Source organism: Lolium rigidum, chromosome 7 (assembly GCF_022539505.1).
Source record: "Lolium rigidum isolate FL_2022 chromosome 7, APGP_CSIRO_Lrig_0.1, whole genome shotgun sequence".
Classification (NCBI taxonomy): domain Eukaryota; kingdom Viridiplantae; phylum Streptophyta; class Magnoliopsida; order Poales; family Poaceae; genus Lolium; species Lolium rigidum.
The window spans coordinates 49,512,798-49,523,166 of record NC_061514.1 but is presented as its reverse complement, the minus strand read 5'-3'; the positions used below and the strand labels follow the sequence as shown (position 1 = coordinate 49,523,166).

Here is a 10,369-nt window from a genome sequence, read left to right as displayed (position 1 = left end):
GGGCTCGTTATTCGAACTCTTATTTTCATGAACTAAAGCAAAATCAGCAAAAGCTAAAGTGGATGCCTTTATTTCATGTAGAATGTGTATGTATCTTCCTAAATTCTGCTCCTTCATTGCTTTCACTACTGACAAACAATCGCTGACCAGCTTGATTCTTGAATCGGGAATTTGCTTACTGGTGTACGAGGCTTTGGCTTCGGCGCGGGCGTGGGACGGGAAGGCTAGCGCCCAGTCGCGGAGATGCTTTAGGCAGCCCACCCCGATGCACAAGGTCCATCCCACCTTGATTCACGGGCCAGTTCTGATGGTATGTAGAACTAAAATATTTTTTTACCTTAATGCATGTGCATCAGGGTCGGCCTAATGGGCTCCGCCCCTGCCTACTTGTCATCCCTTACCTCATCTCAACCATGTCTTCATCTTGCACCATAGCTGCGCATGGTGGCCCAGTGATGGGTCCTCAACGGGACAGCCAATGACAATAGTTGCAGCGGCAGACGTTGGCAAAGCACGTCGAGGTGACAACACAGAGGGATGCGCTGGGACCAAGGGAATCGATGGTGGCAGCGCTGGGCCAGAGGAAGTAGGAAGGAGGGGGGAAATATGTACGGCTGACAGGTGGACCCATGTCCATCTCAGCATAATATCCATATGTGCTGCCAAGTCATTACTTACATGTGGGGCAACCCTGTCAAGCTTGCTGTTAAGAGTTGATTAACCAAGTTTTTACCAGATGTGTGATTCTTGGCTCCAAAAGTGGTATGTATTAGCGAATTTTTTGAAAACAGGCACCAACTTGTTCCCCTTCCCCAATTGTGGCAGTAAAATGTAACTTACTCAACATATTCAATACCCTCTTGCTGCCACTAGTGTCTAACAGATTGACACTACCAATGACATCGGAACAGGACAATTTGAGAACTTTGTCAAGTTACTGAAACAAGCTAGAGCTAGCCAAAGATTAAGAGAACAAGCCTCTACTTGCAAGAAACGACAGTCAAGCGCGGAGGGTCGCAGATCATCCAACGGACCAACAACAAAAGGCAGTGATGAAATCATTTGTATGATTCAGTTATAACACGCTAAAATGGAATGACATATCTATTTATTCGAAAAAAATTAGGTCTAAAAGATCATGCTGAGTTTTGTTTTGACTTTCTAATTAGCCAGCAGGACATTTAGTCTCGGCTGAATATTTCTGTTAGAACGGTTGAATCAGTTACACCAGGTCTCGGGTTCATAATAATAACCAAATGTACATAACCATGGCAGGATAACAGGCCAAGCTTGATCTCCAACTATCACGGAAGTTTCAATCACACAGCCCAATGAGTTCCCAGTGTCAGCGAATAAAAAGTATGAATCCAGATTCCCAGAATTTGCAAGAGAAAGAGACAAGGCAGACAGCATCTGGACCTACCGAAAACAGACAAACATACAACATCTTCATTTCATAAGTCAATTAAAAGGTGGCCGTAGTTCCCATCATCTGGGATCAAAATAACGTGGCTCCATTATCATCTGGTAGCGATGCAAACATATGGAACATCACTCAAGGTGTTTAAAATAAAGAAATATGTTAGGTAGCTAGATCAACCTGAAAAATGAGAAACATGAGTTCAAACAACTTTTGCGCCTACTTTCTTGATTGTTTCACTTGAAATGAACAATTTATTTGGGACTTGCATATATTGTAAAGAAAAAAAAAGCTTGTTGATGCCACTTTGATTGAACTTGCCTGACGAAGTCTGCAGGAATGAGAAGGTTTGAGACAGAACAACACGTCAACAAAGAACAAGATGGCTAAAGAAAGATTAAAGTCTTTATCTGAAGAGGAGCACAAGGTACACACCAATATGCTTTATCTAACTTAAGTTGAAAGGAATGGCAGGAGTTGGCAAATCATCAACAGACACATCGTTACTACAAGTTCAAACTTTTTCAATGGCATGTATCATCCTAGAGCAAATACTAGTGCTAAGTTTTATTTCATTATGCTCATGCCTGAAGCAAGTTAAACCATCACAGAAATGTCAGTTTGTATTTAATAGATCGCTGAAGCATAATCTTTATCAAATGCATCTGACAATCAGCCAAAAGAAAAATCTATCGAACATCATAAATATCAATGATTCAGTCCCACCATAGGCCTTGCACTGACAGATGCAGCTACTATTCGAAGACGCGATTCTTGAGATGCTACAGTAAAGGTTAAAATGCCCAGCAATGTTAAGGAAAGTTATCCTATTGGGAAAGTCAAATAAATGTAACCACTTAAACAAGGAAGCAAAAGAGTGCCATATTTACTTAGGAACTTTGCTGAAATCAGTAGCCTTGATGGCCTCATTCACTACTCCTTCATATGTCAGTTTCAGATCAAAAGTGATTCTTTGAAAAACTTGACATAACATTGTCACATCTTGCATTGCTCTATGAGCAGGCTTTTCCACAGAGATGCCATAGCGTTTGCTCAGTGCCACTAAGTTCAGAAGATGTATGTTTTCTGCAAAAGAACATTTACATGTAACTAAGGTTACTTCTGTCGTGGATTGACCAAATTATACAATACACAGGTAGCTAACTGGGCTGCAAAAATAATATGGACATATGAAAAAAAAAGCAAAAACAATTAGCCACTTCAAAAAAAAATGTTCCTCGCATTCCCAGAACCAACGGACAACAAGTATGCAATAAATAACAGCACAAACATGGGACCTTTTATATGAGGACAAACATGTGAAGCTGAGCTGCATTACAAACATTACGCAGTAGAAGAAAGATCTACCTAAACAATGATTTAGCAAAGAATGTATCCTCAAAAGTGATATGACAGAAAACCACCCTTGCAGGCAAAAGTGCTACATTCAAATCCTGAAGATACAAAGTTCTTTTAAACCCAAGGGTCCTGTAGCAAAGAGGATGTACCGTCTGATTTTGGAAGCTTCGGCAACTTCCTTGCCAAACGGAGGCTGTCAACAAACAGCCAGTCTTCGGGCATCTGTGCTGAACAACGGTCAAACTCTTGGGCAAGGAAAGGGGCATCAAATGTTTTTGCATTATGAGCAACCCATATAACTGGTTTCCCAGGAGTTTGGCGGCTTCGAACATATGCCAGTAGTAAGGGAAGTACATCACCGAACCTACATTATTCATATTAAGATAACACTCAAAGTAAGTCAAGTGTGTCTGAGACTGTGTGTCTCCTAATTGCTGATACTTTCTTTACATTTGGGGGTACGGCAATTAATGTGAAGGGATAGGGAATAACATGAATGCACTGGAAGAGAAACACACCTCGGGACATCAGGTCTGCAAACCAAGGCAGTGGTAATATTATTGACGGCTGAAAGGAATTTGGGAACATCCCTCTCAGGATTAATGAGGGTTTCAAATGTGCTGTTCTTTCCTCCAGAAAGATCACGCAGTGCGAACTCGACGATTCTGTTATTCTTGTGGAAATAGCCAGTAGTCTCAGTATCAAAGATAAGAATAGTCGCTGATTGGTCATGTTCAGAAGTCTGCTGAAACCTGAATTGCTGTATTCCAGAAATACATGAACCTGGACCAGCTCCGTGCAAACTATCTGTCTCTTGAACCCTTGTAGTGAAATGACGCTTCCCATAGCTTCTCGGATCAACATTTTTTGCAGATGAAAATCCAGCATGTTGCATAAGCAATCTGGAAGGACAACTACTCCATATGTTGTTCCTCAGCTTATTGAAGCGAAGAAGCGACGACATTTTGGGGCGGGTGTGCTTAGGAATCAGCGCAGGAAGCGGACGCTCTGTGGCTTAGATGAACCACATCTAACACCTGCATCAATAATAAAATTAGCAGAGTCAATGACTTGGTTCCACACTACAAAAGCTTTGAGCTGGAAAATACCAAATGCAATGTTTGAATTCTGATCAGTCCTCTTTTAGACCATGCTGTAAGTTGGACACATATTTTTCACAGGTCAACAATGGGTCCTGCCCCATGAAAAAAACTATGGGTCCTGGAATCATCGCAGGATAGTTGGGGGGCTTCCAGAACGTCCAGAATTATATCTTTAAGTTTTTTTTTTTAAAAAGAGCATCCTTTTTCAGGATACATTTCAGAATGCATCTTCTATTCAAAATGTGGATCTTCCTGTTGGTTTTAGACTCTTTTTCTCTGTTTTAGAAGTTTTCAGTCCACATTCTTCAAAATGTGGCTCGTTTGCGCTGTAAAACTATGTCACTGTGGTTGGGTTTCAATGAAACCGGGGGGAGCCCTTTTCTCTAAAAAAAAACCAGTCCTCTTTTAGTTTTGGACCATGTTGTTCGACACATGTTTTTCGCAAGTCAACAATGGCTCCTGTCCCATAAGATAACTATGGGTCCTGGAATCATTGCTGGACTCGGATAGTTCGGGCGCTTCCAGAATGATATCTTTTAGTTTTAGAAAAAAAGAGCATCTTTTTTCCAGGATACATTTCAGAATGCATCTTCTATTCTTGTATGATCAACTACTTTTGGGGGTTACGATGGTCGAATCGTTGAACTGCTAAAAAGGACCATCACCGGTCCATCTCTGTTCCCCAGCACCCAAAAAGATAAGACAATCGCCACGCCGCACACACCCCAATATAGATGCTCTGCACTGGCGCCGCGGCACACCCATAATTTTTGGAGGCAAGCTTGGGATTAAGCAATTTCAGCATGACCAAGAGCTCGTACCTCAAGAACCAATGCACCGGGTGGAGACAGCAGGGAGGGGATGAGGAAGAACGGGAACGGCGACGGCGGCGGCGGCCCGCACGAGAGGCGGAGCAGTTGGCGGGCGAGCCGGGGGCGACGGCGCTAAGCTAAGGCACGCCTGCGGCCCTACGGAGCGGGGGTGGTGGGATGGCGGCGAGAGATACCTGAGAGCCGCATTCCGGTAGGTTGGAGCTTAGATAGGGCAGGGAATGGGAGCGGCGTGGGTCGGTCGGGGGAAGGAAACGGGAGAGGCGCGCGATGATCTAGGCCATACGAATTTGGATCCGTCGGCCCAGGAAAATCGCTACAGTTCATAGCAGTTGCTGCACTTTCTATCTGCTAACGGCCCACGAAGCCACGATCTCCATCTTTTCTCCCAAAAAATATGGTGCAGAAAATGGGCCGCTCAAAAAATTCTCAGAAACTATACCGTCCATATTTTCTCAGGCCTTTGGCAAGTTTAATGATACAGGTCGCTTAAACTACTCATCACACAATCTATTCTGACACCAAAGGGAGCAGGGAAATCATGAAAGATATTTTATGATATGTTCTTTCCTTTTTCAAGGTCCTATAGTGCTCCCTGGTCTATACACATGGCGTAATGGATATTTACGATGATCTAGCTTATGATAGTACTCCTACTGTTGTCCATTGTGGTCACACTGTTCGCAGCTATACTACGAGGTATACCTACATGGTATTCTCAAAAGACATGTAAAATGTTAATCTAAGAGTGATGTTTAAACTCATCGGCCATGTTTGGTGCTAAGAGCGATACATGTATATTGGTCGTAACTACATCTAGGCAGATTGCCATACACTCATGTGAATTTTCTTTAAGTAGGGTGCACTGATAGCAGGGGATGGCAGACGGCCCTCCAATGTTTCCACCAGGTGAGAATTGCCCAGCACTATCCTTTAATCCTTTGTTGCAACCTGCCACTGAATCTGTAAGTTTTGGTGTCAACTTCCTTGGCTTTTTTTTCGTACTAACTGGCTTGGCATACTTGATGTTCTGAATTTTAGTGCCCAAAGATTCAGAGTTAACTCCTTCCTCCTGTTCAGTTCCTCATAAATCAACTTTTTCTTGACATGCTAGAGTATCCATTTGTTCATATATGGTCAACATCATCTTGTGATCTATTGTCCCCAGCTCCATCTTGAAACTCTTGTTCAGCTTCCTTCAGATCTATCTCCTCATCAGTCACAACAGCAGTTGATTTAGCAGTAGTGTTAACACTTGAGCTGACTGTCCCTTTTTCCTGTGCTAGGAAATTAGCATCTATCCCATCTTGCGTTTTCAAATTTGCCTCTCCGTTCTCCAAAGTTGTAATAGTAGCAGGGCTAGCTTGAATGTGTGAGCCTCCAGCAACATTCCCACATGCAGCAGCCCCATTATCTTCATTGTTCACTGGATTATTCTGTCTTTTAGCATTTCTGTCCACATACACTTGTCCACAAACTCTTGGGATGGACACTCGCACACTGTTATAGGGGATCAGATCATTCATGTCTTCTTCCGCAAGTGACTTTGCAACTGCATGTGCGTGCAGCGTGCTGCTGCTGCAATGCATGGAACCTGCCGGCTGCCGGGCTTGAGGGGCAGACTCGAGCTTGCCTTTGGCCTATAGGGCGTCTGCTTGCTTGGAAATTTGGTAGTAATCAACTGTTCCCGGTCACGCCAATCAACAGAAATGCCACGAAAATATCAAACTTGTTTGTAGGAGAGGAAATATCTCGCGAAGGATACTTGTAATCTATTAGTCATTCTGTAATATATATTTTTTAATCAAAAGAGAGGCATATCCTATTCCACCATCTCAATATGCAAAAGCACTTCACATTCAGAAAGTTACGAAAAGTTGAGCAGTGACAGCAGTCGCACCTAACCGCATCAGCGAAGTCCTTTAAATACCACACCACCAGAGAGACACCACGCGATCTCCCTCTTCCAGCTCCAGGACACGGACGAGCCGTCGCCCAGCCTTCGTGAGCAGCCTCCATCCATCGTCTCCCCTCTCCCCCCTCCCGACATGTGAGTCCTACTAATCCTCCAAGGAAATTTCCCCTGTTTTCCTTCTTATTACCTTGCCGGGGTTCTTCTTTCTTGTCCCAGTCGTTTGGATCGTTTCACTTCGTCTTTTTTACTACTGAAGTATTGATTCGGAAGGAACATCTCGCCCAGAATCTGCAGCTAATCAACTCCTTCGGGATAGATCAGCATCGTTATCTGTTCTTTCTTGATTCGTTTTATCTCTCAAATTATCTGGGCGATCTTCAGTCATGTTGTTGCTCTTCTGAAAGATCTGGGAACTGATAGTGTGAAATTTGAGCAGGGGAATGGAGCTGATCACGAATGTGTCCGAGTACGAGAAGCTCGCGAGGGAGAAGCTGCCGAAGATGGTGTACGATTACTACGCCTCGGGCGCGGAGGATCAGTGGACGCTCAGGGAGAACAGGGAGGCCTTCTCAAGAATCCTGTAAGCTACATATGTTTCCAAACTAGCTGGTTTCAGGATCTTAGCTGTACCTGTCTGGTAGTGTGCCGCTAGATGAACTGTACTTGTTTTATTAGCATCAGCAACCAGTGATGCAGTAGAGGAATTTCAGTAGAAAACTTTTGCAAGGATAACATTTTTTTTGGTATAATGACAAGTGTCATGTGGTTTGAAAACTTTGATGTTATTTCAAAATCGCTGGAGAAGGCTTAGATGACCACTCGTGGAAACTACACTATTACTTTTCCAAGGTAGTCTTTACAGGCTGGGCGTAAGTGGATTGGTTTGCTGGGTTAGGATAACTAAATTACTAGATGGTAGCATAAGTGGACAAGTAACATTGAGTAGAGGACAAGGGATCAGACGGAGCCTGTCACACATGTGGTTACGATGGTCAAAGTAGATGACAATTTCGTCAAGAACTCTCAGATAAGATAAGTGACATCATCATACACGCATGTCCTGAAAGATAATTCAGAAAAATCAGATTGTCCTAATTCTCATATGCGGACTATGATTTCATTTTGATCCTGCCCTGACTAATGATTTCAGATTCCGACCACGAGTGCTGATCGACGTGTCCCACATCGACATTGCCACAAAAATCTTGGGCTTCGACATTTCCATGCCCATCATGATTGCGCCGTCGGCAATGCATAAAATGGCTCACCCTGAAGGTTCAACCAAACTTGCAATTAATACCCCGGCATATGTTTCTACAGCAATTCACTCATGGATAAATTTACCTTTTATGCAGGAGAGCTTGCAACTGCAAGAGCAGCAGCATCTGCAGGAACCATAATGGTTTGGAATATCACCTGCATATTGTGGCATCTTTGCTATTCCAAATAAATATTCAGTGTGTTGATGCTATGTATAACTTGTGTTTTTTCAGACATTATCTACATTGGCTACTTCTAGTGTTGAAGAGGTCAACTCAGTAGGACCTGGGATACGCTTCTTCCAGCTTTATGTATGTTTTTGTCTTCGGCTTTGCAAACGTAGAATATGAGAAACGCTTCTTCTTCTTCACCACTGTAGCGTGGATCATTGCTTTCATCAGGTTTTCAAGGACAGGAATCTCGTGCGGCAGCTCGTGAAAAGGGCTGAAATGGCTGGGTTTAAGGCGATTGCGCTCACTGTTGACACCCCAATTCTCGGTCGGAGGGAAGCTGATATCAAGAACAGGTCCAAATCCAGCAGTTGTGCACACTATCATGCTTAATATACTGGTGAAATGGTCTATTCCATTTCATGACGAACTGTACACTCTGGATTGTGTATTCTGAATTACTGATAACTTGTAACAGGTTCATCTTGCCTCCGCATCTCACGCTGAAGAATTTTGAGGCGCTGGATCTCGGCACGATGGATAAGGTTAGTTCCTGAAACTTACCCAGTCGCCCAGTCACATCCCATAATAAATGGCCTAAGTAGGATTTAATTTTCAGATATCTCACCATGTCTTCTGTGGCCTGTCACTTGTCAGACAGATGATTCTGGACTGGCTTCCTATGTCGCTGGCCAATTCGACAGATCTCTTTGTTGGGAGGTACTACAGTTTTTTTTCTTCATTTTTTTAGTGTTGTTGAAAGAATGAAAGGTATCATTAGTACCGTGTTAATTATTTCATAATGTGTGCGCACCTCATCCCCTGTTCTACTCAGACTTGAGTGTTCTGTATGAATGAGTCCTGATCATGCACAAATACAGGACGTCAAGTGGCTGCAGACAATTACCCCATTGCCGATCCTGGTGAAAGGTGTCATGACTGCAGAAGACAGTAAGTTTTACGGTTTCAGCTGTACCTTCCTTTTTGTTATCACGGTAATACGGTATGTGGTCACATGAAGAAGCTTGTGCAAAATGCAGCTAGGCTTGCCATTGAAAACGGCGCTGCTGGGATCATCGTGTCCAACCATGGCGCTCGGCAGCTCGACTACGTCCCTGCAACCATCAGCTGCCTGGAAGAGGTACATATATTGTTGACACTACTACCACAAGCTACGCCTGTGGTTCTATGAGAAGTCGCAGTTTTCTTTGAGATAAGTTCAGTTAGCTTCAGTGCAAGATTTTTCTCATGCGTCTTGACCAAAACTACCGAGTGGGTAACAAATTCAGGTGGTCAAGGAGGCGAAGGGGCGGCTTCCCGTGTTCCTGGACGGCGGCGTCCGTCGTGGCACGGACGTGTTCAAGGCGCTGGCGCTGGGAGCCGCAGGAGTATTTGTAAGCCTCTGCCTCAACATTTTGAAACAAAGTGTCTGAAAAAACAAAAATCCACAGTTCACCGTGTGTCTTGGCGCTGTGTGTGGCTTTGATGTGTACAATGGAAACCGAGCATCCGACTCCACGGTTCATCGTGTTAATCTCTCGGCGATTCTGACGCTGTGTGTGTGGCTGTGGTGTGTCGTGCAGATCGGCAGGCCGGTGCTGTACTCGCTGGCGGTGGACGGCGAGGCCGGCGTGCGGAAGATGCTGCAGATGCTGCGGGACGAGCTGGAGCTGGCCATGGCGCTCGGCGGGTGCGCCTCGCTGCGGGACATCACGCGTGCTCACGTCCTCACCGACGGCGACAGGATCCGCCGCGCGAGGCTGTAGGCGCAAGCGCTAGTCAATTTGAGATACCACTACTTCTTGGGCTCCATTTGATGTTCTTGGGCCACGACACTGCTTCAACCAAAAATCATGTAATCTTGCACGCGGCCCGATATCATCTATGGATGCAATTGAGTCAATATTAAAGTAGGTTTATTTTTTGAATTTAATAAAATAAACCATTTTTGCGATGACACCATCATTTTGTAAGAGTTAATTAATTTTTTCACTAGCGTAATGTTGACCCACTTACATATCTAACATCGTCAACTTTCCTTCATCGGGCTAGCCCTATACCACAGTCAATCTACAACTCCCACAGTTGGTACCAAAAAAAAAAAAGGTATGCTATCAGATTTAGAGATGGCTACCTATAGATGCTATACACGGGTGACCCTAGCTGGCGGTCGTTTGCTCAAAGCTTGCCCAGCGGTTACTTTCCGACAGCTTTTTTTTATTTAACCGTGCGCGAGTTCGCTTTCTCTTTCTAGCAAAACAATAAATACTGGATGATCCGTACGCGAGCAAACCACTTTCTTCTCCTTTCTC

At 44.1% G+C, this 10,369-nt stretch overlaps 2 protein-coding genes across 2 annotated transcripts; one reads left to right on the top strand and one right to left on the bottom strand.

Annotated features, from left to right (window-relative positions):
- Window positions 1-2,025: 2,025 nt before the first annotated feature.
- Window positions 2,026-4,749, bottom strand: LOC124677755 (exonuclease DPD1, chloroplastic/mitochondrial-like). The gene is made up of 4 exons (XM_047213719.1): window positions 4,704-4,749; window positions 3,298-3,816; window positions 2,929-3,143; window positions 2,026-2,506 (listed from the first exon to the last, which is right to left on the bottom strand). The coding sequence occupies exons 2-4, from the start codon at window positions 3,741-3,743 to the stop codon at window positions 2,307-2,309; spliced, it is 861 nt and encodes a 286-aa protein (XP_047069675.1). The 5' UTR covers window positions 3,744-3,816; window positions 4,704-4,749; the 3' UTR covers window positions 2,026-2,306.
- Window positions 4,750-6,678: 1,929 nt separating this feature from the next.
- LOC124673803 (glycolate oxidase 3) lies at window positions 6,679-9,896 on the top strand. Its single transcript, XM_047209842.1, has 12 exons — window positions 6,679-6,762; window positions 7,064-7,207; window positions 7,778-7,902; window positions 7,983-8,029; window positions 8,121-8,198; window positions 8,289-8,413; window positions 8,536-8,602; window positions 8,715-8,777; window positions 8,939-9,008; window positions 9,098-9,198; window positions 9,347-9,451; window positions 9,641-9,896. Coding segments are annotated over exons 1-12 (1,110 nt in total). The 5' UTR covers window positions 6,679-6,760; the 3' UTR covers window positions 9,824-9,896.
- The last annotated feature ends 473 nt before the right edge of the window (window positions 9,897-10,369 follow it).

Coding starts and splice junctions, on each gene's coding strand:
- LOC124673803 (XM_047209842.1), top strand. Junction 7,903..7,982: donor TAAAATGGCTCACCCTGAAG/GTTCAACCAAAC, acceptor CCTTTTATGCAG/GAGAGCTTGCAACTGCAAGA. Junction 9,199..9,346: donor CCATCAGCTGCCTGGAAGAG/GTACATATATTG, acceptor TAACAAATTCAG/GTGGTCAAGGAGGCGAAGGG.
- LOC124677755 (XM_047213719.1), bottom strand. CDS start 3,743: ATGTCGTCGCTTCTTCGCTTCAATAAGCTGAGGAACAACATATGGAGT. Junction 3,144..3,297: donor TGCAGACCTGATGTCCCGAG/GTGTGTTTCTCT, acceptor TGAATAATGTAG/GTTCGGTGATGTACTTCCCT. Junction 2,507..2,928: donor GAAGCTTCCAAAATCAGACG/GTACATCCTCTT, acceptor GTTCTTTTGCAG/AAAACATACATCTTCTGAAC.